General features: G+C 31.2%; 1 protein-coding gene across 4 annotated transcripts; it reads right to left on the bottom strand.

Annotated features, from left to right (window-relative positions):
• Window positions 1-134: 134 nt before the first annotated feature.
• On the bottom strand, window positions 135-8,517 carry LOC114754072 (probable choline kinase 2). 4 transcript variants are annotated; one of them, XR_003741099.1, is made up of 10 exons: window positions 8,214-8,515; window positions 5,223-5,679; window positions 4,810-4,931; window positions 4,458-4,653; window positions 3,478-3,595; window positions 3,348-3,395; window positions 3,072-3,172; window positions 2,396-2,525; window positions 1,955-2,028; window positions 373-422 (listed from the first exon to the last, which is right to left on the bottom strand). XR_003741099.1 is itself a non-coding variant. In XM_028942812.1 (9 exons), exons 2-9 carry the CDS (start codon window positions 5,574-5,576, stop codon window positions 298-300), a joined length of 1,194 nt encoding a protein of 397 aa, XP_028798645.1. In that variant the 5' UTR covers window positions 5,577-5,679; window positions 8,214-8,517; the 3' UTR covers window positions 135-297. The 4 variants fall into 4 exon arrangements, 3 of the variants coding, with proteins under 3 accessions (XP_028798645.1, XP_028798647.1, XP_028798646.1); XM_028942812.1 differs by lacking the exon at window positions 1,955-2,028 and having other exon boundaries at window positions 135-422; window positions 8,214-8,517; XM_028942814.1 differs by lacking the exons at window positions 373-422; window positions 1,955-2,028 and adding an exon at window positions 1,530-1,627.
• Window positions 8,518-27,955: the final 19,438 nt, after the last annotated feature.

Here is a 27,955-nt window from a genome sequence, read left to right as displayed (position 1 = left end):
GAAAAATTCAAGAGGCGTTTGGCGTCTTTGAGTTACAAGTGACAATGTATAACTGACAAAAAAAAAATCAGTAACAAGTTTCATCTTTTTAGATTTTCTTTTCTATTTACATGTCAATTAAATAATTAATGAAATGATAAACCAATTAGACAGTTGAATATACACACTTGGTTATGGAAACAATCAAACAAATATGTGCCTTTCTTTCTTTCTTTCTTGCTGTGTGGATAGTCTCAATTGTGCACAGAGGCTGAGGCACAAGCCTGAGAAGCCCACAAATGAGTGAAAGACTGTCTGTTAGTGCTTGTGTTTGGACCTAAACATTGCCAGATTCAGAAATTTCCTCAACCTTCTGGAGTGCAGATGCCTATGTCCATGATGGTGGCCCTTGGCTGTGCTTTCTTTACTCATTAATTTCTCCACTGCAACAACCATGAAAACCAAAACCCTAATATGAACAACTCATACAAAAGAGCATAAATATAAAAGCTCTCATTGCCTAATAATCATATTGGCAGAATTGCTCTTAATTGGATTGATGATGCTCGAATTTAATTTAATAATAGCAAATGCCAAATGGTTGTACAAAAAAGAAAGCTAAATTACATGAAACTTCCCTGAATTCAGAATAATAAATAAATAACCTCCTTAACTTTTAAGACCTCCCTAAAGTTTTAAGTCTATGTCGATAATTCTAAACTATTAATTTTATACCTCCTTCAACATATAAACTCCTCAAACTTTGAGTTATACGTTTATAAATCCCTTTAACTTCACATCATTTATTATTTATTTAAGATCGAAACTCAAAGTGTGGGACTTAGTCGCATACATGTAAAAGTTTAAATAGGTTCATGACAGTTTCAAAGTTTAATAAGGGAGGCTATTTATATAGGATGCTACCTCGGGTCATTTAATTTGGTTCTAAATATAAGACTCCAGTCCAATTTATCTCTTATTTATTTATTTTTTTCTAAGGTAATCCTTGTATTAGTTACACATGTTAAAGATTTCATTAAATGATAATTCTAATTAATACATATAATTAGTAAGGATATTTTAAGGAAGACAACATCTATTTATTACAAATAACTAATTTAACTAATTTTTTTAATATATTTAAATTAATCAACTAATTCTTATACTAAAAGCTGAATGTGGTATAAATTTAAGAAATTTTGCATGATGTAGCCTAAAAAAATTGAAATCTTCTGGTAGAGATACTTGCGTAGAGATGTTATCATAAGACCCTTTTTCATAGTCCTTATTATAAAGCTCCATGCAAATTGTCTGACAAAATTTTTCCCAAATAGCTTTTGTCTTGATACTCCTTAACTAATCAAACAACCTCTTAACTATTCATTCATTAAAATTGTCAACAATGAATAAATGTAAACTCACATTTTCGTAAATTACAGAACATAATCTATTGCAGCTAAAAAAAAAATCTCTCAGACAGAGACACCCAAACTGTTTTGGAAAAATAATGCAACAGAAGTTATGTTTTCTTGAAAGCTGAGATGATATATATGTATGCGTGATAAAAGCCGAGATATTAGTCAGAATTTTAAAAAAAACAGAGAGAGAGAGAGAGAGAGAATTCAAGCAAGAGATTATTGACCAGTACCTGCAATAATTTAGTGAAATACTACTTGGAATTATATATTCTGAAATTTTTTTAGAAAAAAAGTGCAGAAAATCAGATCTAATAGGTCGTTTTTACATGGAATAAAAATTTACATCTGGCCGTCGGATAAGTTAACCTCATACCAGGAAATACAAGAAAAGCTCAAAACAGAACATCGTATCATACATAAACCCTATAAAACATCAATGCACCATTAATGCAATGATTATGTACGTATAAGATAAAGTGGCTCTATTAAAGAATCCAAGCACTAAGCACCCATGGGAGCCACACACATACACACTAATCTCCTTTTTAACTGATTACCTTTTCAGTCTTCACTCTCATTAATACTACTTCCACAGTTCCACTCCAACAACATCAATTCTATTGCAGCATTTCTGTGAACAAGACAGGAAGAACTTACCCTAAAGCTCACAAGGATAAAAGGTACAGGATCAATTTAACAGTGGGGGTCGCCACCTACTTTGCTATGGCTATTAATGTTAAAATCAAGCTCCTATTTACACCGACATGCGGTATATTATGTCATAAACACCCATACAAATAGGAAAATGCATATGTGAAGTTACTTTTAGAGAGATCACATCATGTTAAAACCAGGAACCTCATTGATCACATATTTTGAGAAAATAGAACACAGCCGATGAACATCACAAAATTTTATCTTTTTCTGCAAGTAACCATCTATTCACAGTGCAACAATACAAGGAAAAAAAAACAAAAACCTCAAATCTAGTTACATACTGGTATCGTCAATCACGCTTTCTGGAGAAGGACCAACAGAGCCCAAAACAAAAGGTTTCCTTGACCAGTATTCTTGAAACCTCTGAGTTGCATACTCCTTGTAGTCAAAGTCGATTTTGTTTACATGTCCCTGGAGAAAACACAGAGAATATTTTCTGAACTCAAATCTCCTATATTTATATACAACAAACTTATGTAACAAATCCTGTATTGTATCATTGTACGTAAGACTTTAAGTAACAGAAGGCAGCTTATTTGAAATCTAAAAGCAAATGAAAAGAATAGTTTCCTAACAATCTGACCACAGGCGCACGGTGAAGTTGAATGAGAGTAGATTGCATATAAAATTCCAAAATAAGGATGAAAATGGAAGATATAATTGAGGGAACTGAAAATTGAAAAGTGCCATATATTTATCTAGATGAAAAAAACATGGATGAATAATAGTTCGGTAACAGCAGTGAAGTAGACATGATTTCCATGAATTAAAACACAGGATTTATGCTTTTGGTAAAAAATCTACTAAAATCTTATGTATTGGTGAGAATACATACACCAGATATACTGACTAACTTCTCCCCATCCTCCAAGGACTCAAGCCACATACATCCTAAGGTAACAAGAAGTTTATATCATAATCACAACAACTCATGATAGAGAGAGAAAGTGAATATACCGAAATTATTCCCCAAATGCCCCAAAAGAGATGATTTGGGAGCGTATACTTCTCAATTTCATGCAGCAGATGCTCCACTTCACTTTCACTAGGTTCTTCACCTACATTTATGTCCAATAATTTTAGTATGACTGTGGGAAAATTAATGTTAAACATGTTCATACAGGTGACCAAATACAAACAAATCTTAATCAGAATTTTGTGTAACGAAACAAAAAATGCAATGAACATGTAATACAATACTTAAAAATCATAAGAAATGCGAGCATTCAGTACCTGAAGAACACAAATATGCATACACAAAATTTTGCCGCATTTCTAGATCTGTTGAGAAATAGCCAGATAAAAGTCAGTTTTTGCAGGACGTATAAGTACAATCTGAAATTAGAACGAAAAATACACATACCAGGATATTTAGTGAAGTCTAAAATATGAGGTGTTTCTGTATGATAGTTGGCAGCCATCTCACAAAAGTGATTTGCTATGTCATACGCAACAGGATTATAACTTGCATATTCATAATCCTGTTACAAAAAGGAGACGCATTAGAATTATAAATGATTTTTATGACCTATCAATCCCTCAGAACAAGAATTTTTGCAAATGAAAAACTCAGTAAAGATTGATCAACCACATAGGTAAGAATGAAAGCTTTACAGGAAAAAATATATATTTTCTGCTACATTATTAAAAACATATACATATGCACACACAAATCCTTGTGGTAACACGTGGCAAAAAATGTTTGTATTTTACCTCAAGTCCTAGATTGATGTATAAATTGCCATTTGCATCCTCTTATCAAAGTATATCAAAGTCATACATCAAGAAAAAAAAAAGTTTCTTATCCCCCATGGTTTCCTTTATTTTTAAAATTTTAATTCAACTCTGAAATGTAGGATCAAATCTCAACAAGAAAAGAAACAACAAAGTTTACCAAGCTACAATTGAGACAACTCAAAAGTCTAACTCCCACATCTAATAGACCGGTGTGCCAGGATAATAATTAGGTTTCTTCTCTTGCTCTTTCCATCTTTCTTTATCAAATTTCTATTTTTTTTAAGGAAGAAAGGTGCTGGGTCTCAAAAGCCTCTTAAACATCGTCCAAATCCTTCTTACTTGGTTTTGCAAGAGGGTAATCTTCCATGTATTTCAAAAAAGTTCAGTTAATTGGAAACAGATCAGTGCAATACAAGTCATGAGGGGCAGGATCCATGTATAAGAAACAATACTTCTTTCTAGAAGGTCTTACTTGACATGTCTGAGATAGAAGTAGAACTAACTATTTCTTCAGGAAAGATCCATCAAGAAAAATTAAAATAGTTTATTTCTCCTCATTGGTGATAGCAAGCATAAATTCACTAATTAGTAAAAAGAAAAACTCACTATTATGGTCAAAGAATTGGTCTCTTCATCAATCATTATGTTACCATATTGTAAATCATTGTGGCAAAACCCAATCCGTTGGTGAGCACTTGAAAGCTCCTTTTCCAACATAGATATTTCCTTTTCAATTGTATCCAAATAAAAGGCTTCAACCTCTTTAGGGCAACACAGACGCTTGGCCTCACCAAGCCAGTTCCTGAAGAATTAAGATAATAATTGTTTGAGAAACTGTATTAAAATATGGATGTAGAAAAAGCCTATTTTAAAACAGACATGAAACTAATTCCTAAAATGAACTTTTCACTCTTACTTTTTGGACACGGAGTTGGGATAGGTGTTAAAAAGCACATACCGTAATCTGTCCCAGAGGTGGACTTTTTTTGTACCAGGCATGTCAAGGTCATGAAACTCCTTCATTTTGGCCGCTATAAGAGAAGAGATATTGGAATCATGCAGATCAGATGCTGATAATGTCTGATGAATTCACATAGGAATAAAAGAGATTATTCTCATTTGAGGATGGGTGTGACCATAAGAAGTTTAAAATTGCAGTAATGCTAGACGGGTAAAGGCAGAGCCTAAATTTTGCTTGTGATTCACAATGCAGAAGACCTGCCTTTGATCCTCTCACTAATTATGTCAATTTTATGCTGCATTCATTCTATAGTTGTCACTCATGAATCTTCAAATACCAAGTTGCTCAAGTGTCAATGGAAGTATAAACAACATCAACATTAAGATATTAACAAAAGCAAATTATATTACCCGTGCATGGATAAACTCTTCAACACGACCATTAGCAAACCGTCCTAGCAGACGAGGCCCCTGCCCATGCTTAGACATACATTCAAATGTCCTAATCTCATCATTCCTGTCAAGGAAAATGTCCACACCCTCACCATAAATTCTTACTAGAACTTTTCGTGAGGCTTCTTGTGTCTTTGTTGGCCATTTTATCTGGAATACCTCATTTGTCATGGCCCCCTTAAGAGGAATGACCTGCAATTCATTGGCATCAAGAACATCATCCCATTTACTGGCCAATGATTTTAAAATATCCTTTGCTTCGCCTGGAAGATAATCTGCTTTGTCATGTACAGGACTTTCTGTAACGCCCATCACCAAGACTTCACAACTTCAAGTAGAGGCAAGGAGTTGCTGAACCTATCAGGCTCCCTTCATACAAGACTTCCAGAAGAAGAAAAGTGTGGGGATAAAAGCCCTAAAAAAAGGATATTAGTGATATTGCTACAATCCGTGAACTCATCAAAATTACATCCAAGAGATGCTAGGTCACAATCACCAACTTATGGAGCAGGGAAACAGTCACTCCCCCTCTGCCCCAATGACTGTCCCTCTAAATATCCTCCTACCCAGGAAAAATCACAAGAACGGGATGAAAAGGAATAATAAAAGAGAAGCAGTTAACTTGAAGCTGCTGAATTTTAAAATGCTAACATACAAACATGCATAGAGTTAAGGAACGTGATACATGAAAGAGAAGGATGTGAAAGGGGCCAGGGAGGGGATGGGAGAAGTCAGCATAAGTGTTTCCTGTTTCTTTCAAAGTCAGCAGCAAAATTAAAAATCAACTATAACAATGTAAAACAGAAAATCTTGAAACTAGTTCAGCAATAAAAATGATAAGAAACTCAGTTTTCTATTATTTCCCTCTAGCTTCACATGTTTGTAAAAGCCAAAAGATATAAAGAAGATTAAATTTCTTCTTTGCACATATTTAGCTTTTCAACTGAATAAAAATGAGATCAGTACCACCTTGCTTAAGATTTGCCTTGGAGTTAATCCATGAGTTGACTCCTTTGTGTGTACTCTGATTCTTAAGTTAACTAAGCACTTAATTAGTCAATAATCGGAAACACCCCCTTTCCTCATTTGGCTAGTAGTATAAGACTTTATTATCTATCACTCATTCAAATTCTCGTAAAAGTTTCTGGACAATTGGACTAGATTAAGAAGGATTGTCTTGATTCTGGTGTGAGAGAATTCGGAATGAATCATCTTGTTATTCAAGAGAACAGATAAATTTATAATCAAGGGGGTATTGGGCCTTGGTAATTTGGTGTCTGAAAGAATTGTTTTCAAAAGCATATGGTCATGGTGTTTTACTCCATAATCAACTTCCTTATGGCAGGAGGTAATTTGAAGAAACAGCGGTCTGAATCAAAATTAGTCACATCCCAACCCAATGATTACTGCTACTCTCATTATTCCTTGGAAGTTTATTTCTCAGGGATATAGTTCTATTGGTTCTCCAGTCTCTCTGAAGACTGGTGATGGTTGTGATATCAGATATCAGGTTTTAGGAGGATATGTGGATGGGAAATAGCCTCTGTGCAGATCAGCCCGGTTTGACACTTCAGTTCAGTTCAGCGGAAAATGCATGCTTAACAGCTGACTTTGGGCCTTTGTGGTTCCTTGCTTGATGGTGAACTGCTTAGGCACAGATTCAAATGCTGGGGAAAATGCATTCATGCAATTTTCATTTTATATAAGGGATGCAACTGATAAAGACGTCAATGAACTAGAAACTCTTTTCCCCCTCTCACTGACAAAACTAAGCATAGGACAGTTTGGAGTCCACATAATTTAAGTTGCACATGCTTGTAAATCCTATTTTCATTCTTATATTCTCTTAAAATAGGAAATTTTTCTTCTTGAAAAGCCTCTTTGGAATTTTAAGACTACCTCAGAAGTCAACTATTTAATTTAGAGAGCAAAACTTAATAGAACTAACCCAAATAACGTATTGAAGATCCATAGACCACACACAGCCTTTTTGAATTTGGAGGAGCAAACACGGCCTAAAGTTATAAGTGGGATCAAACCTACAGCCTTCTACTCACAAGACGGCATGCAACTTTATTTCCCACCAGAGAAAACTTGGATATAATTTATATTTTTGATATTAAGCTCCCCAATAAAAACATAAAAGGTAGATTTCTTTATTACCCAGTATCAAATGATTAGGTTTCCAAATTCCTTTTTCACATAGTTTGTATTGGAAACTTCATAATAAAGACATAATGAAATGCGCTTAAACATAATCCATTTTTGTACTGTGTGCACGAGTAGTGGAGAAACTGGATAGCATTTTGAAGAATGACTGCTTCTTTGTGTAACAGAGTCTTATTTGCCTGTCGTGAGAACAGGCGTGTCAGCAGCATCTAGAGCCATTTCTTCGCATTTGGTTCAGAGGTTTTGTACTGACAAAGCAAGGTATAAATTTTGGGCGATTCTCTTGTGAAATTATTTGGTAGGAGTGGTCTACTACAATGTTTATTGCTTTGCAAGGGTCTTCAGTTCAGGAATATTTTATGGGAGTGTCACACTGATAGATATGAAGAGGGATTATACAGCTTCGCCGCATGTTTAAGTTTCTTGTTCTATTTTTAAGTTTTGGTCTTTTACCAAAGGAGGACTCCTATCCTCATCATTCGCGACTTCCTTTTTGATATAATTTCTTCTTAATCCAATTAAAAGTGAAATGAGTTAAATAAGAAGATAACCAATTTCCTGAAAACCGCCTAAGGACGCGGCAAGTAGGCGTAACAAGTCATTGTCCGCATATAAGCATTGATCAAGATACGACCAGAACAAAAAGAACACAAATAACAACGATGAAATCTCATGATGATTCCAACTCATCCTGCTACGAGAACCAAACAAGCCTTCGCGTGCCCGAAAATCCATAGAAACATCGGAGACTCTTGTAATACAAGAATAATGAATACCAACCTGAAAAGAACCGCAAGGCAAGTGGAGACAGATCACGGCGACGATATGGCGGGTCTACGTACGATGGCCAGATACGGGAGACCTGGCCGCCGGAGAGTAGCCGTGAAATTTGCTACTGTTGGGGGGATGGAAAGGCGGGAGGTGGGATATAAGAGAGAGAAGAGCGGTGGAGATGAATTCTGAGGTGGGGCGTGAGATTTGCCAGCAAACGTGGGGGAGAGAGAAATAGCGCGTCAGGTTAGCGAAGAATCTGTTATTCCAGTGAGTGTATTTTGTTTTGGTGCCAGACTGGTATACATGATGAGAGAGAGGGGGGATGAAAGAGGGAGGACCGAAGGAGTGGGATCTTGCGTGATAAGAATTTGAACTCCGGAGGAGGGCACCGCGAAGTTCGTCATATTGTAAGGCGCCACGAGGTGTTTAATTTTTTAAAAAAAATACGCATTTTAATTTTTATAATTTTTTATATTTTATTAAAGTATTAATACTGCATCTATTCCCAAAAAAAAAAAGTATTAATACTGCATCTAATCCTTAATATAAAAGCAAGTTTTATTCTTAATTTGGGCCTAAATAAAAAAAAAAACTCATCCATTTTGTCTGTTATATTGATCTATTTTTTGAAAATAATCTTTATAGTAGTTGCATATATTAAATATTTTATCAAATCATAGTTCTATCTAATGTATATAATTAGCAAGGGTATTTTAGAGAATACAATATCTATTTTTTACGAATAACTAACTTTTTTAATCTACTCAAAGTAATCAACTAATTTTTATATTAAGGATCATGGTATTAAAATAAAATTAAAATTAACAAATAAAATAATTCACTTCTAAAATATAAAAATAAAAAATTAATACAATATTAAATTTTTAACCAGAATAAATTTGAACTAGAGAAAAGCTCCTTAATTAAATTAGCATCTAATAAATTCCCATAGATAAAAATTCTTAAATTTTGAATCCCTTAAAAAATTGTGATAATATGAATTTCAACAAACCACTTGATTAAAAAAATTGATAAAGTGCTAAATATTAGGTTATGAGCATTTAATTACTATGTGAAATAGGATAATTACAAGGGCCTAAGTCAGCACACTAAAATATTTTTCAAGGTGTATCTGGCATTTAGCACTCTAAAACATCTAATAATCAATTTTCCCCCTAATATATTAAAAATTGATCAATCCCATCCCAAGCTAACTGTCCAACATCTCCTTCAACAACAAAAAAAAAACAAAGAAAAATTACAACACAAGTGTAAATAAGGAAAATATGGTACAATCCTTACTGGAATTTGTAAGAATTTAGTAGTAATCGTACTACTAGTAGAAAATGTAATGAAATATAATGTAATGTAATAAAAAGTAATGTAATGATGATTATATGAGTTTGTCGGTATACCATTAAAAAAAAAATAATGCATAGACAGAAAAATATTTAGTTAGATTACAAAGAACAAGAGAATAGGTGAAAATAATATATCAAAAAACAAAATTATCCTTTTATATTACTGAATTAAAATTTGTTTTTTTCCACCCAATATACACGCTAACCCTATCCACGTATATAATTGTAAAATAATAGATAAAACTGCCCCGATCCATATGTATATATAATAAATTAAAGTATACTTTTTTATATATAATAAATTAAAGTAAAATGTAAGTTTAAATTTATATTGCAAAGATCAATTATTAGTAAAAGCTTATTTTTAAGAAGGAATAATCTCTCCCATGGAGTTATTGATAACGAGTGGAAAAATAATAAGTGGTGTGAGAGATAGTATATTAGAAATATTAATAGGAAATTTAATACTCATACGCACATATTCGTACATACATACAAGGGTTAATTAATCCGCAAGTCCTTATAGTTTCAACGAATTTTGAATCAGGTTCCTATAGTTTTTGTTCTTTTTATCAGATCCTTATACTTTTATCTTTTTTTAATTAGGTCCTTATATTTATTTTTCTTTTAATTAAGTCCTTATAATTTCACTAAATTTTTAATCAGGTTCATGTAGTTTTAATTTTTATTTATTAATTAAATATAAACTTAATTAAATAGATTAATACTGAAATATAAAATATTAATAATTAAATTAAATTAATAATTATGTAATAAAAAAGTAATAAAATTAATTAATTCAGGAAAAAATTTTAGAACAATTAATTTTTTTGCTGAAAAAATTAAAATCATTATAATAATTCAATATCTTTAGAATATTATTGTTTATAAACTAATATTAAATAATATATACTATTTTATGTTTATATAATAGTACTATTAGAATTAATAAAATAAAGAATAAAAAATTCAGAGACTTAGTTAAAAATAAGGTCAAATTATAAGGATTTGATAAAAAGAAAAATAAATACAAGGACCTAATTAAAAACAGGTGAAAGTATAAGGACCTGATAAAAAGAAAAAAACTATAAGGACATGATTCAAAATTAGTTAAAACTATAAGGAGCTGTGAATTAATTATCCCTACATATATTTATATATACATATATATTATGACTATATTATAATCAGAAGAATAATTTTTAAATAAATATGAAATTGAGCCAATAAGTAAATACATAAATTTATATATAAGAACAAATAAGTTAAATCATGTCCTCATCAATTTAAATTTAAAAAGAATCAAAATGTGTCTCGTTTTCAGGGACTAATGAGAATCCAATCCTAGTGATAATGACTCTGTAATCTTAGCATGAGCCTTGTTAATCTCACCCCATGTGAGATCTTGTATTCTCATAATTTGCCTTCGTAACTTCCTTTGCTCTATCCACATCACAGGACCAAAGCTTCTTGAATCCTTTCGAATTTTTGCAAATTCTTTGTATAAATTGCCAGCAAACTTCATTAGTGTGTTGGAGGAAGATTCCTTCAAAGCATCAGCAAGCAACACTATAGCATCGCAACTACTCCTTCGCTTTCATTTTGCTAATAAATTGACATCAATTGGCTACAAAGGTTGTTACTTAGACATAGCGAAATTTGTATCTTTATTGAATACTTGTTCAACATTAACTTCAACTTCAATTCTAGAATCTTCTTCGACATGCTCACCAAGAGATGTAGGCATCTCTGCTCTACTACACGATCCTTAGCCCGAACATATAATAGCTCTTCAAAGTAGGGTAAGCACCTATTCTTGAAATTTCCAGCTTCTTTCTTAACCTGAAAATGAAAAATAAGCACAATGATGCAATGTAAGTATTATCGTTAGCATATATTAATTATTATTAGTATACATTAACAATAATAATAATGATGATAAGATATAACGCACAATTACTTTCACATATTTAGCCCATACGTTTTCTTTAACCGTCACACACTTCTTGTTAGGATCCCATCCAAAGCCAAAAGTATTTTTGTTATGCATCGTATCATGTACAATCTACTATTGCTTCTTGAAGGTCCTCAACCTGGATATAATATGAGGGCTAGCTTTTAAGCCACAACCTTAAAGCTTCACCTCTAGCATGTCCTCTAGCTATTTCAAATACCTCACATTGAATCCTGTATCTGTGACAAATTTTTTGTTGGTTTTTAGTTGGACCAAGCATTCAACCAGAATGCTATCTTCTTGAGTAGTCCACACATGCTTACTTCCTTTCTTGTTGTCTTTCTATGTTTCCATTCTATGTATATGATGTAAAGAAAAAGCAATAAGAATCATATAAAATTTAAAATTATGAAAAATAATAAATTATAGAATACAAGTCATGAAAAGATATAATAATACAAGGGTGTGTTTAGGTATCTCCTCAAACCATGGTTTGGGAAAAAAAATGACCCAAACACCCATAAGAAATCAAAACCATGGTCATGGTTTTGACCCAAGAACCATGATTTTAGAAGCATAAAAAATTTGCTTTTGGAAGAAAATTAGAGAGTGTCATACGGATATGAGGATCTTTTTTTTTTTTAACCAGACACATATACCCCTCAAGCTTGAATCTTTCGCCTTCAATCCTTCACTGTTTAAAGAGGTAGTGTGTGTGTGTGTGTGTGTTTTTTTTTTTTTTTTACCAGAAAGAGGTAGTACATTGTTACATTGTACCCTTTTTTATTTTTTTCTGTTTACAAAAAATTATTCATCTTTTTCAACAATATTTTTAATCTTATATTTTATAAATATTTTTACACATGTAGTAATAATTAATTAATTATATTAAAGATGAGAGGTAGTATGTTGTTATAAAAACTAGTTGTGAAAAAATGTTATAGAATTTCATGTTTAAAATCTTCAAAGCAAATTAATATTTTTCTATTAGAAAAAATAATCATTTTTCTGTAAACATATTTAATCTTATAATTTAAAATATATATACACATATTAATTATTTATTAATTATATTATCTTATATATTATTAATTATGTTGGTAAAAAACTATGTTATTAACAATTTTATTCCTTCAAATTAAAATATATTATAAAACCTATCTTTTATGTAATTATCATATTAACTTATGTCCTTTTTAGTAATTTACCCATAAAAAAAGTGCTTCTGATAATAACTATCCAAACACTCTCACTTCTTAGAATCACTTTTTCACAAAATCTATTGTTATCAGAATTTATTCTCTAAACTATGGTTTGGTTTCATCCAAACACCCCTTAAGTCTATCAAAATCATAATAACCAATACAATTAAAAAGTCAAACAGACACATATTCAAACATGAAAAATATTGGTCCAATTTAGTCAATAATTTACAAACGTTATCTATTAGTCCTACAAGCTCTAAAAGCATTAAACATTTCATTAGCCATATTCTCTCAGAAAGCACTCCAAGCATTTGATGATTCCATGGTTGATATGGAATTAGCCATATGATTGTCTTCTTGGGAATTTTATTGATCTATTGAATCAAATTCAGTCAATTATGCAATAGACAACAAGTAATTATATATCAATTTTGAGTCCGAATGGGATAGTATGATGCACTCCTTAATATTGCCCAATATATCTTTAAGATCCCAGATGCTTGTTCAATGACATTCCTAATTAATGAATTTCGCATGTTAAAACACTCTCGTAGAGATTCTAGATGTCTATCATTACGCCACTCACTTAGATGATACCGTTGTCCTCTGTATAGGGTAAGGAAGCTTTACAATTTGTGTATCCTTGTATCAATTAGATAATAATTTCCTATATAAAACATATTATCACTGTTAAAATATAGAAAGTAAATGAATATATACAACACATAGTTTAAATTCATACCCTAAGGGACTTTCAAACCATTTGGTCTGTAATTGCATCTCTCAATACCCTGCTATCAGCTATAGATCCTTCCCATCCCAAAAATACAAATATGAATTCTCCATTTGAGAGCAAGCACTAAAACATTGGTAGTTATGTCCCCCTTTCTATTCCAATACCTACCCTTTATTTCTGTAGGCACTTGAATCGTTACGTGAGTTCGATTAAGTGCACTAAGGCAGCCCTACAATTATTCATCAATCATTAAACAAAGTTTTTCACTTAAAAAAATGGACACATTGGTTTTATGTTTACCTTGAACTACTTCCACCTCTCATTAGCTGAATCTTCAGGAATTAGCTTAGGTGTTTTAAACAAATCACCTAGGAGGCGAATAACTGCTTTTAAACTATTTTGAAGCATCTTATGGTTTCTCCAGACCTTCCAAACTCAAACTAAATAACTCTATTTTTCACATGGTAAGCATGCAAGAAGATTGCAACTTGCTCATCCACTAACATACACCGAGTCAGTTTAAGATGAGCTATAATCTTTAACATGCTACGAAACTGAAAAAATGTAGTTCTATACATCCTAGTTTGGTTGAAACAAGTAATATTGCTACCGTGCACCATCTCCCTAAGGTGCCTTCTTTTCTTATGAAAATTAAGGATATAAGACCGGTCATGTATGTGTCTAGTACTGTACATAACTACACTAAATATCATCTCAAGAAACCTTTTTTCAATAGTGTAAGCAGTTATAAAACTGCCTAGCATTGTGCGAAAAAGGATTTGTTTGTTTATGTTATCCATAATTAACTATACCCAACCAAAACAAGGTTATAGCATAGAAGTTCTACAATAATGGTTGTAAATAAATTCCTGAAAGAAAAAAAAGCATATAAAAAAATGAGCATAATACCAAGGTCCAATGATGGCATCAACAAGTATATTTAAAAAATCAACATAATACCTCTTATTTGATAAGGTACAAAAAAAGAGTATTTGATAAGAAATTAAAAATTTTGAGAAATAGCCAAAAGAGTTTTTCTTTTCATTGATGATATATGAAGACAAAAAATCAAGAACCACAAACATAATCAAAAGCTTTTTCTTTATTAATAATATCTTAACACAAAAATCGAATAACCCATGGCCAAAAACACAAGGAAAAAAAAATCTAACCACATGTGATATGGCAGCGAAAGGGATATAGTTAATATAATCTAATATGCAAGATAAAAAAGAAAAACAAAGAAAGAATACCCAAGAACATGTGATATGGCAACAAAAGAGAGGGACTAATATATTCTAATATAAAAAAAACCCAACAATAGGTGATATGACATCGATAGAGAGGAAAGACAGACGGCTAATAACATTACCCTTACCAGTTCACCAGTTGTAGAATGTGATGATGATCAAGTAACATGGCTATGATGACCACCCTCTTTGTAGTCCACAACGGCAGCAAAGAGGAAAAAACAAGTAGGTGAGGGCTTCCACTTATTCAACACGTGTCCAGTCTTGTCAGTTTTAAAAATTATAAGGGTAATAACATTTTTTCTAATTAATTACAAGAGGCCTGCATCCTCATTCAAAAGTCTCAGCTATATAATCCCAATGCATCCATTTTATGTAATCACCATTACAAAATGTAGTCCTCTTTACATTATATAGGCCTAACCAAACATATAGATTGGACATTTGTTCTAGGATTAGATACAATCTTCTTTCATGAAATTTGTGACAACCGTCCTTTTAAAACCCATTTAGGTTAAATCAAACAATTTATTTGAAATATTAACCATGATAGAAAAGAAGAAACTTTAAAATTTTAAAATCACTATCATGGTTAAAAGAAATAAACATATATCACGAGCAACGTCGATAAGTAACTTGGGCCTTAGACTCCAAAGTCCAGGAATATCATTCAACCCTTAACCCAAATAAAACTCATACTTTCAAAAGCATGTCATGTGCAAAGTCTTAGAGACATCTGGTCTTCTACCGGCCCTCTCATCAAATAGCAGAAATCAAAAGTATTAATTTACAACATCAAAGTAGATGAGCACTATGTGGCAATATATAAATACTCATCACATGACAAAAAGGAGGTTATACAAGATAAACTTTATAGCTAAGCCTCCGCATCTTCCCCTAGAGCTATTACCTGAAAATGTTAAATTACAGGGGTGAGACAAACGTCTCAGTAACCAACTTTCCAACTCATCACACATACTAACATGTACTCGTGAGGTATCAAGTGGGACAATTATTAAATCTCAATATATATATATCAATGAAAATACAAAAATGTATATTCAAATAATCTCAATCATCCAAATCCTCATTACGGGGTCTAACACACAAGCCACATACGTCTATCACTCACTATAAGGGATCAATCCGACATATAGGCCTATCCCACACTTTGGGGATGAATAAGTAGTAACAAAGGTCCATATCTTATTATAGGCCTATCCCACACTTTGGGGAACGAATAAAAAGTCACAAAGGTCTATCCCTTACTCTAGGGACAAAGGAAGCCATCCAATGTGCACTAATAGTGGCCTTACCACGTGGTAGGATAGAGCTCAATCCAAAATCTAAACAACAATCAACCATTCACAATATAACAAAAATATCTCAATCTTTTTCCCAGTATAATCCATAAAATATAAATCATATATTTTTTTTCAAACTTCTCAATCGCAATTCCAAAAATCCCACAAGACAATTTTCATAGTTCAAAAGATATACTATATCTACTCGAATTCCAAATAACAAATATTATTTAAAAATAAGAAAATACTCACAAACAACATATTAGCACATATAACAAGTGGAAAGTGGTTACCTCTCGTCAAAGTAATAGAAGGATTACCACGAGGTCAATCCTTTACTCAACTAATAATTAATCTACACAGTTAATATAACCACATATTAATATAAACTAATTAATTAATTAAGCTTATATATTAGTTAAATTCCTAATTTAATTTAATTTTCATTCTAAATTATCACAACTCTTATAACCCAAAATTAAGTACTTTAGAATTAACTGATAATTTTCTAACAAGCCAAATTATTTATTTACATCCTCCAACTTATTTACTTTAATAAAAAGAAATTTCTGAAATTTCTAAATATGAAATTACTATATTGTAAATTCTAAAAACCTCATTTGAAATTTAAACCTCAAAACCAAACCATCAAAAATTCAATAGTGTCTCAAATATTTATATATATAAATAATCTAATCAAAATTTTAATGGCATATATATTTTTTCATAAATAATAAACCTTAACTACAATAATTATTTTAAAACCTCCAATCACCCAATAAATAAAACTAAACCGATTAAAATCTCAATAATATGTCAAACAACCCAAATAAATTATTTAACTTAATTTTAATTGGTATAAATATGATATATCTCATAAATAAAATATTTTTAATTAAAAATTAATTTTTAAATAATAAAATCAACAAATGGATAAATCCAAACCGGTAGAAATGATCTACTATAACATATCTATAATATTGTGGTTAACACTCATAAAAACTAAATACTTGCTCCAAACTTTATACCAAAAATTTTCTCTAAGCAACACAAAATTACTATTGTTAGATAGATCTAACTGAGTAGAACAATTTTTATGAAGGAATTTTTGTAATTAGAAGTAATTTTACTTACCAAAATGATCTGTAATGATGGAGAAAGAAACAGGAGGAAGAGAGTGACGCTGCAAGTAGGGGTGAGCAACAAACCCATTACCCGCTAGCCCGCCCATGACCCATGAAATTTTTGCCCATTTAAGCCCCCAATTAGCCCAAATAAGAGATTATAAACGGGCGGGCTTAAATGGGCGGGGTAGCCCATTAAATGGGTTGGGCTATGGGAAAGGTATTGGGCTGCCCATACCCGCCCGTTTAAGTTTTAATTTTTTTAAAATATTTTTATTCTTAATTTAATTGATGATATTGTTTCTCATTCATCTTTTATCAAACCTTCATGCTTGTTTAAGCTTTTATTTTATCCTTTAGGTAAAAGTTGACACTTTCAAAGTTTATGAGACTTTATGACTAATGACTACTTTTATGATTTTATCAGACTTTGATTGTTTACGAATTTAAGTGAAGTTGTATGATTGAATATGGTTGATGTTATTTTATATTTGATTTGTTATTTAGCATGCAAAATTTATTGATAGCTTCATAAGGTTACATATACAAAATAACTATACTGAAAAAATTTTAAAAAAAATAAATGGGTTACCCCGTAACCCGGTCAGCTCATATGGGCTGCCCCGTAGCCCATTTAATACGGGCTAAATAGGCTACTACCGGGTTATGGGTTAGCCCATGCCCATTTATGAATAAATGGGCGGGCTATGGGCTAACCTTCGGGTTAGCCCACCCCGCCCATTACTCAGCCCTAGCTGCAAGCCACAACGCGGAGGGAGAGAGAAGGAGAAGAGAAAAAAAAAGACGGGGGAGAAGGTAAAAAGAAAACACTCGGAGTAAACTGAAGTTAAAAACCCTAGGTAAAATGAAAAAAATAACAGTTTGAACCCTTTTTTTTAAATATTTAAATCCTTAGAGTATAATTTAAGATGTTACAAAATTGAACCAAATAGGATATACATCTTTTCTCATATCATCCAATTTATAAGTTGTTTAGGAAAATAAAATTTTTTTCCAATGAATAAAGACCTAGAATAAAGTAAAAACATCTTGAAGTATGTTAGTATATAATGTAACGTATTTATAACATCTCCAATGTAAAAATCGAGTTGCACTTACAAATAACAAAATAATATTTGAAACAAATAATTTTAAACGACTAGCTACAAGCGAATGGTGCCAAATAATGATCCTTTCAAGTAGGTTTACAACAAAAAAATCAAAGCAAAGAATTTGTAAGTGGATTTTTATTGTTATGGACAAAAGTTAAAATTAACCTATAATTTGAATTGATCTAGTCCAGCTGAATACATCAGGATAATTATTTTTTCAAGAAGAACTTGAGAGACACAAACTAACACTTCCAAATCACCATCCAAATATATTCATAGATCAATAACTAAAGTCATTAACATTTTTTTCTCTATACATTTACTCTTTTCAATTTTTAAATCATCAAATCAAAATAGTACCTTACTAAAACTTGGAAGACTCAAAACGCAGACATTACAATCCTCCGAAGACTACATATTAATAAATTAAATTAATTAATAATACATTTCAATTCCACATGCTTCATCCATTGCAACTTTATATTAACCAAATGCAATATAATAAAAGATCAATAGATAGACACATATCATTATGAAACTCAAGTATATTAAATAAAGAATTTCAAGAGACGAGAAATGAAATTTTTTTTTATAAAATAAATCCTTGTTTTTATAAAAAAATGTAAATGAAGAAAAATATAAGACCCAAGAAGTATTACTACTATCATACAAGGATCAAGTAATCAATTTTAACATTAGTTCTGTCTAACATTTGATAGGATGCCGTTTAAACAATAACATATATAAAATAAAATCTAAGTGACATTATATAAGAACCAATTAATTAACTTCAATTTTAGTTCTGCCTATCATTCAATGCCACGCAATTTTAATTTTTAATATTAATTGTATTTATTTAATAATTTCCAACTTGAGAGTGTTAAAGAAAATAAATAGTTATATCGTAAAATTTGAATTCTTAACAACTTACTTGAACACAAGTGATTGTTAAATCACTAACGTATACTCAAGTTTTGTAATTTGAATATAGCAAAAAAAAATTATAAGTACAAAATAATAGTGACATTTCCTCCATTCTTATTTATGTTTCTTTAAATAAAAAACACAAACGCGAAGGAAAAAAATAAAATCTTAGTAGTATAAAAACCAGTTAATTTTAAACTTCAGTTTTTATATATCATTCAATACTACACAATTTTAATAACCTCCATCTTAAGACTTAAGAGTGTTAATGGAAATAAATAATTGTCACTAACTGCTTGCTTCTATATTTTTCAATTAATTCTTCATCTTTCAAAAATAATGTGTGTACAATCAACCTTTGGGAAAATGTCATTTTCCAATCACATCACATATTTTGGAATTAACTATTTGGTTTTCAAATTTAATTAATCCGTCTGCCAAAGTCATATAACTAAGAAGCTTATATCAAAGAACCATGAACACTAAAATCAAAAGTGAACACCAAATGGATATCTCCCGAAACACAAAATTGGGTGAATACAAGAGAAGGATTAGTTCAAATTGCATCATTCCAAGTTCATCCTTACAATCGAGAAAGAAAATCACCAAATCTAAAATACACACACACACACACACACACACACTAATGCTAATCCAATACAAAGCCAATGATAACATTGGTTGAATCTCCAAGCCTAGCTTGAATCTAAAAAGAAACCAGTCCATCAATTGCACAATTTAATAAATTCATCTCTAGAGGATAATGTCAGTCAAACTCCCATAACTATAACAACATAATAAAGGAAGGACAGCTAATAATTTAATAAATTCATTATTTGGAAAAAATTTAATAATTTCATTAGAAAATGAAAACTACTTCAAGCCTTAAAACCCTTGAAAAATATCTACTACCCTCTCTCACAATCATCTCAAACCTACAAAATAAATCATGATCGAGAACCACAGTTTGGATATTTTTGTCAACTTCAAACCAAACAAAATACCAAAAACAAAAACAAATGAGAATTAAAGAAACACGCACAAAAGAATTGGAAAAATCATTACCTGCCTATCTAATAGAATGAAGTTTAGAGATCTCAACTACACACATGATCAAAAAACATATCATCATATGCCTGCATAGCAGAAGCACCGATATGCCTATCTAGACAACCAAACCTTACTGCTACTAAAGGAATCTCAACAGAGGCATTCATTCTTCCACATCGCACATAGACAAGCTACCCAGTAGCTTTCCACAATACAGAAAGAAGGAAACACTGTAGAACACAATGGAGTCAGGACACACGAACAAGAAAAGCACAAAAAACAATAGAATTTTCCATCATATTTATAGAACCCAATAACACAGGAGTTAATGAAAATAGAAGCACTGAAAAATGCAAAAGCCAACACAAAATAGAGAGACGCAAACATCAAAATGAATGCATGCACCAAGAATCCACCCCTCTTTACCAACGAAAGGAAAACATTATCACCCATAATCAATGGAATTAGAATGTCGAAGACAAATACATGCATCAACAATTGAATGTCATCGGCCCATAGATGAGGACCACGTGGACCAATTATAGAACAACTACAAGGTTTATAGGATATATAAATTTAAAAAGTGGCACTTTTATAATTTTAATAACAATATTGACAAATCATATAATAATATTAACAATTCACATAATGCCATTAACGATTTGATATGAGAGCTTCTCAAACTTAGAGAGATTAGCCATGACATCATAAATGGAGAATTTTACAACTATTGTAATATGACTAACAAGCTTTTTAATGCTATTAACAAGTTTATTATCACCTTTAACGATAGACTTTGCAGAGAATTAAAAAAATAGCACTTTTACAACTTTAATAACGTAATTAACAAATCGTGTAATAATATTAATAACTTGAATAATGCCATTAACCATATGATCTGATAACTTCTTACCCTTAGAGAGATTAGTCATAGTATCATAAATTGAAAATTTTACAACTCATGTAGCGTGGCTAACAAGTTGTTTAATGCTATTAATAAATTTATTATCACATTTAACAAGAAGTTTTTGAGAGATTTTAAAGTAGTACTTTTATAACTTCAGTAACCTATTATTAAAGGCAATAACGAACTTGTTAATATCGTTCAAGAATTAATTAACCATGTTAAACGGCGTTTGCTTCTCTTTCTTTCTATGAAAAATTACTCAAGGCAATATGATCATTTCAATAAACATAAAAATCCCTAATTGGTCGTATATGATTAAAAAGAAATTTTCATTTTTCAGGTGACTATTTGAGAATTTTCAAATTTAGATATCATTTTTTTGTCATCCCCCCATAGTTAAAACACCAAGATAACAATTAGAAAATTTAAGAAAATGAGGCAAAGTAATGGTCTTAACACTAGGAAAAGAGGAATTGTGAAGCAATGCCAAAATCTCCAGTCAAGTGATGGACAACAGTTAAAACAATTATGATGGAATATGAATGAAATATTTCTTATAAATATTAGATGGTTCATTTAAATTCTAAAAGATCTATTATGTACCATGTACTATACTTGGGTCGAGTCTGATCTTTATCCTAGGATATGTTTAAGAAGAACCCCTATTTGTTCACAACTTCACAAGTATGCCCATCAAGATAGCTAGTTTTCCATCACCCTAAACATAAAGATACAAGACAGATTTTTTTTTTAACTCATAACCTATAAATAGTAAAATTAATTCACCAAATATTATGTGGCGGGAATTATTTCCTCAAATGCTATGGTCAAAGTTGTTCAACGCTTGAACAACTTTTAAAATTGATCTAGGCAAGAACAATTTCTTCAATAAGCATGCAATTGAACTTCATTTTAATATGAACAACTTTTAAACTTCATTAACCCTTGAATAACTTCTTCACTCTCCCACACCACACATATGTTGTAGCAGCCTCTGTAATTAATGGCAAATAAACATTTCCAAAATGATAATTTATTCTTTAAAGATCAATATATAGAAAAGAATTAGCCAAAAATATTTAGGTAATAGCTATGGTAGGAAGAATAAAACCAATCAAATAGAAATCTACCATGGTCATTAACAATTAATATCCTTGACAGAGTAGTAGCTACTATACTAGAATAGTAAAGATAGTTAATCAAATAAGAAATAATCAACATTTAATTTTTCATGTATGTATTGAATCCATCAGCAATACTCTGGAATCTTAAATACAATTAAGACCAATTATAAATGGGCTAGGGCATTTGAAGTCCACCAAAATAACTACCATTGCTACCCATTATCAATCACAATCAAAATAATAGTCATATATATCCAAAAAGGGCTCCGCCCAATAGTACAAATCTAGAATGCTGCGGAAAAGCTAAGATTATATTAAGTATAACAAAAGGACCCTAAAGTTTGGCAATACACATCAATCAAGGCATGTATAACAAAACAGAGGCTATATAGAGTAGAAAGGGAAACTCAAGCCTAGGACAACTTTCCCTTGAGACTAATACCTGAACCATCGCCTGAAAAATATTCAATAACCACGGGGTGAGTCAAATTGACCCAGTAACCACAATTCCAATTTAACAAGTATACAGGGAGTGATTACAAGATAGTTAAGAGGGCAAAGTACAATTTTAAATAACATATAGGGTAAACATCTTTACAGAAAACAATATATAATAACTCAAAAAGTAACTTGCATGCACAAAACTTCATCAACCATCCTTATAACCTCCTTGTAACCTCTGACAGAACCCATGGGCTATTCACACATAACAGGATTCGTCTCTTTTACAAGACTGCACCAAGCTCTCCAATAATGAGGTATAACTCGGCCAAAAGTTACAGAGCTCATATTGGACGATGGGTTTCCTTTCCTTAGAATATGGAAAGGTGTCATGTCTCTTGGGCTGACCCTTGACTCGGCCAAAGGAAGAGTGATACTGAGGGTCCTAAAAATGTTAAAGCCAGCCACTGGGTGCTAAGTGGCGGCTATACCATGTGGTATAAATAATCAAACCTCCTACAATTACATTTCAGCACAACCCAATACAACACAACCCAACCATCCAATTCCATACAATTCAATATTCATAAAGTATTCTCAGATTCAATAATCAAATTTGTTCAATATTAACAAGATATTCATAAGATAAAATAATTCATGCCCACTTAACTAATAAATTTATCAAAACATAAATTTTCATATATATATATTTCACTTTTCACATAAATCACCATAACATATAATGATAACATTTATAATATCAACACATGCTTATAATCACATCAACAAGCATACAAGGTAAATTAGAAAGTGGTTACCTCAAGTTCTTGACACGAGAACTAAAATGAGAGGATTAAAGACTCAAGAGCCCAAACCAAGCTCACTCTATAATAATGAATTTATAAACATATACTAATAAAAAGACTAATTAATATAGCATTAAAATAGTTTATTAACTAAATCCCCATAATTGGCTTACTTTTAAAAAAATTATCTTTAGGAAAAATAATAATTCATCTATTCCTCTAAGTGACAATTTCTAGTACTTCCCAACTCTATTTCTCTCATTCACATTATTAATAAGAATAATTCCTTCAAATCATCCAAAAATCTCCAAAAAATACTTACTTTAACTCTTAGAAAAATAACCACATATCAACTATGCCTCCAATCATTATTACAATCTTATTCCCTTTTTCCATTAATCATTCCCCATTTATTAGAATCAATAACTTATATAGTTTCCTCAATTTATTCAAAACACCCAACTTCTACTAGTTAAAATCTCTCCAAAAATCATCAACACTCCTATTTCAACAAAAATCCTTAAAGTTCAAGCATTAAATCCTCAATATAACCTCAAATAAACTCAACTAAGAGATAAATTTTGGAATTAATATCATCATTAACACAATTCATCGTTTCCCAACCAAACCCTAACTTACATTGCCTCAAATCAACTATCTAACTAAAAATCTAAGTCATAAGGCTTCTATTCTAACCCCATAAGCTCCATTAATATCATCAAAATAAGTTAAAAGCATCAAAGATTAAAAAAATTAATCAAGCCCTAAAAATTTTATTATTCTGCCAAAAACTTAGAAAAATAAAAGAAGAAGATAAATAGAAAAAGTAGGAAGAACAATAACTTACCTAATGACTTAGGTGAGACCAAGCAAGACCTTTTTTGCTCTCTCACACTCTCCACCTCCCTCTCACAGTCACTCTCTCGTGCGGACCAGAGGAACAGCGAAGACGAAGCACAAGGGGGCACTGGACAGGGGGAAAAAGGAGAGGGGAACTGAATATGAGTGTGTGCGTGATTTCAAAAACAAAAGGGGGTCACATGAGCCCCACACCTAAAGCCTTACTAATTTTTCTTTTCCCAAATAGATAAGGGGCAACTCCCCCTCACCCATACTCTCGGTAATGGGTGGCCACGTGCCACCCACTTGTTTTATTTTTTTTAAATATATATCATACATAATTTTTTTAAAAAAAATTTAGTTATTCATTCTTCTATTTTTTTTATACATATAATTTATATATCACTGAAATTAAAATTTTCAACTTATTCAAGAAGATTTAATTCTAATAATATTAATTAATCTCATACCCATATAACTTAAATCCTATAATAAGATAAAGAAAAATGGAATGTTACATATGTCCCTATAATGATTTAATAATGATTTGATTATCATTTGCCTAATAAATTATGAGTTAATCATTATATAATAATAATAGCAATAATTAATACTATATTAACTAAAAAGTGATTAATAAAAATAAGTAATGATTAGATTTTAAAAATTAAAAATAATTAATGATTAAATTGACATGAACAAAAAATAAAAATTAATTTACCTTACAAATAATTACACCCAGTACCACATCTTAGTCTCCTCCGCATATGTTGTAGTTGTTGTTGTATAGTTATTTCTCCTTGTATTTGATCTAATGCCTCATTTATCTATGTAGTTGGCATATTTAAATCAAATCAAGGTGATTCAATTAAAAAAATTGGTTGTCAAAGGGTAGCAAATGTTTCATTTGATGAACCATCTTGCTCAAAAGTAAAAGTGTTATGTTCAACCGTAATAATACAGGATCATCAAATAAAGAAATGAATGACCAAAATTGAGGAGGAATTGGTGAGTCAAAATGGGATAATATTGATGATAATGGCGTGTAATGAGGGTCATATTAAGTTCGATTGGAAGATGTGATAGGGCAAGATGATGAGGTTGGTATATGATGAGAATGACCAAAATTTTAGGGTTCTTGTTCCCTTAAATTTTTATTCATAATTGGTAATTGAGTATACAAGTAACCGCCACATCGTTTGCTCTATCTATTTTGAGGAATTTGTGGATAGCCAACTCAATTGTTGATGGAGATGACGAAGGATTCATAGCAAATCACTGTTCTCTAATTGTGAGGAAGATGTTGCGCAGGTCTCAAGCAACCCTCCCCTAATGATCAATCCAATCAGACATGTTGAATGAGAATTAATCGATAGCCTATATAACTCTTTTGCTTTATTAGTCTGAAATAAATAAGACATTAGATTATAGAACTTTTTGTATAAAAGAAAATGATAATATTGATGAAAGAACACACAAAAAATATCTTACCATGTAGCCAGTATCACCACCAATATGTTGAATCCATCGTTTCACATGTCTCCAATACCATTGCATGTACTCAGATATTTGATTAAATTCACCAAGTACTAAAGGAGTGTTCACAACAGCGGCCATCTATTCCATGCTGCAATTAAGTCAGAGTATTGTTGAATCTAATTTGTAGTTGCTTTGCCACGTAGTTGTATTATATGGTAATTTTCCAAATGAATAGGTGTGATAGGAATAGGTAGTCAACAATCGAATTGCCTTAATACATGATTAGCGTGATGTCATTCTATAATATAAAAACATATCAGATGAACTAAAGCAAGCCAAATTTCAAGTGTTACGAAGCAATACTTTGGTATCAATCAGTACATTTTGGAAAAGTCATATGGCTGCCAAATTACCTTGTCATCAATCATTTTGTTAAGGAAACTCCTATATTGGAATAAGGATGTGGCACTTGGATAAGGGTTTTGTCTTACATGTTTCCATCTAGCATTATAAAAAGAAGTAATATTAAAATTTGTATAATTGTAATAATAAATTTATATCAAATATTTATAGGGTGAGTTATACTTGAAACCTGAGGGAAGTAAGAGACAGTAGATATCATATGTTGGATCTGAAGATGCAGGTCGTTACGGTGTCAACATAGGGAAGCGATCCCATACCCATAAATGTAATAATGATCAACACTCTCTAATGCCATCCTCAGTTGGATTAGTGGTATTACATAATTCTCTGTATAGGTGAGCCAAAATAGTTAATCCCCAACTAAAATTTTCAACTTCTCCTAATAAAGTAGTAGAAGTTATATTAAATACATCTTAGTACCCAATCCATCTGGTAAGTGAAATCCGCCAATCAACCAAAAAACATATGCTTGAGTGAATTGTTGAACTTTTACATCGTCTACATTATTGGATAGGTGATTAAAGCACTCATTCAACTAATTCATAAATAGTCATTGTCTAGGTATTCTATCTACAGGTGGTCTAATACCTAGAAGCCATTCACAAACATCTAGCCAATTAAAGCCAGTTTTCATAATGACAGGCATTCCTGTATATAAAAGACCTAACTGTATAGCAACATCCTCTAATGTTAATATGCACTCTCTATGTATAGTATGAATGCGTGAGTCTCAGGATGCCATCTCTTAACAAAGGTCGAGACCAAACTCCAGTCATAATCAAATTGTCTTACTTGAGCAACACTAAAATCTAGCTAATCTAAGATATTTAATTATTTGATTAGGTGGCTCAATCATTCTATTAGTATGCATGACTCGTTTAATGTATAAGATCCAAGAAACTTACAAAGAAAAATTAAAAAAAAGGTTAGCATCAAAACATAGAATTAATAAGCATTAGTCACAATAATTTACTTACATTATCATTCTACACTTGTTATGAATATGTTGAGCTTGTAAGTATAAAAACAAGTCATCCTCTAGGCCATGGTTAATGACCTCTTTTAGATATTGGGCCATTTTCAAATATCTAAATACAATAAAAAAAAACCACATAATATAAAAAATTACAATAACCAATTAAATTTCATTTTTATTTTATTTATATACTATAATATTATTTTTTACAAAGGTGAAATACATAATTTTATGTCTTGATGTTACTCTTTGGGGACAAGTAGAGCGATTATAACTAATTTGTCAACATAATCCATACTTGTTGGTTTGATTGGGTGTGGTCCAATCTATCTTATTATATATGCAACTTGATCAAGGATGACTTTTATCTCTAATCATTGATGGATCAGGTACTGGAGTAGGACAATCAATTTGTGGCTAGTAAGTCCTACCTCTTATTGGATGAAAGTTGTTACTATAAGCTATTTGCATGGCTCCAATCTATCTAGCAGCAAGTGTATGTTGCAATATTATCTTTGCTAATTGTTAGTGAACAACATAATATTCATATGCTTCCCCTACAAATAAATAGTTACTAACTTGTTAAAAATAATTATAAAATCATAAAGTTATCATGTCATAAAAAACACAAAAAATTTCACCGATATTTATAAATTTTCCTTTTAACCAATTTGTTCCATATGCTTTGTGAAGATTTAAGGCCGCGTGTCGCAGACAAAAAATATGATGTAC

This window comes from Neltuma alba, unplaced genomic scaffold, assembly GCF_004799145.2.
Source record: "Neltuma alba isolate B1F8T4 unplaced genomic scaffold, ASM479914v2 tig00010068_pilon, whole genome shotgun sequence".
Lineage (NCBI taxonomy): Eukaryota > Viridiplantae > Streptophyta > Magnoliopsida > Fabales > Fabaceae > Neltuma > Neltuma alba.
The sequence above is the reverse complement of the archived record's forward strand: the minus strand, read 5'-3'. Positions and strand labels throughout refer to the sequence as shown.

Bases quoted from the DNA above. Each gene is read 5' to 3' on its own strand.
- LOC114754072 (XM_028942812.1), bottom strand. From the start codon at position 5,576: ATGGGCGTTACAGAAAGTCCTGTACATGACAAAGCAGATTATCTTCCA. The intron at 4,932-5,222 runs GTAATATAATTT...TGAATTCATCAG, and splicing joins AAGAGTTTATCCATGCACGG to ACATTATCAGCATCTGATCT. The intron at 3,396-3,477 runs GTATGTGTATTT...ATTTCTCAACAG, and splicing joins AGACTTCACTAAATATCCTG to ATCTAGAAATGCGGCAAAAT.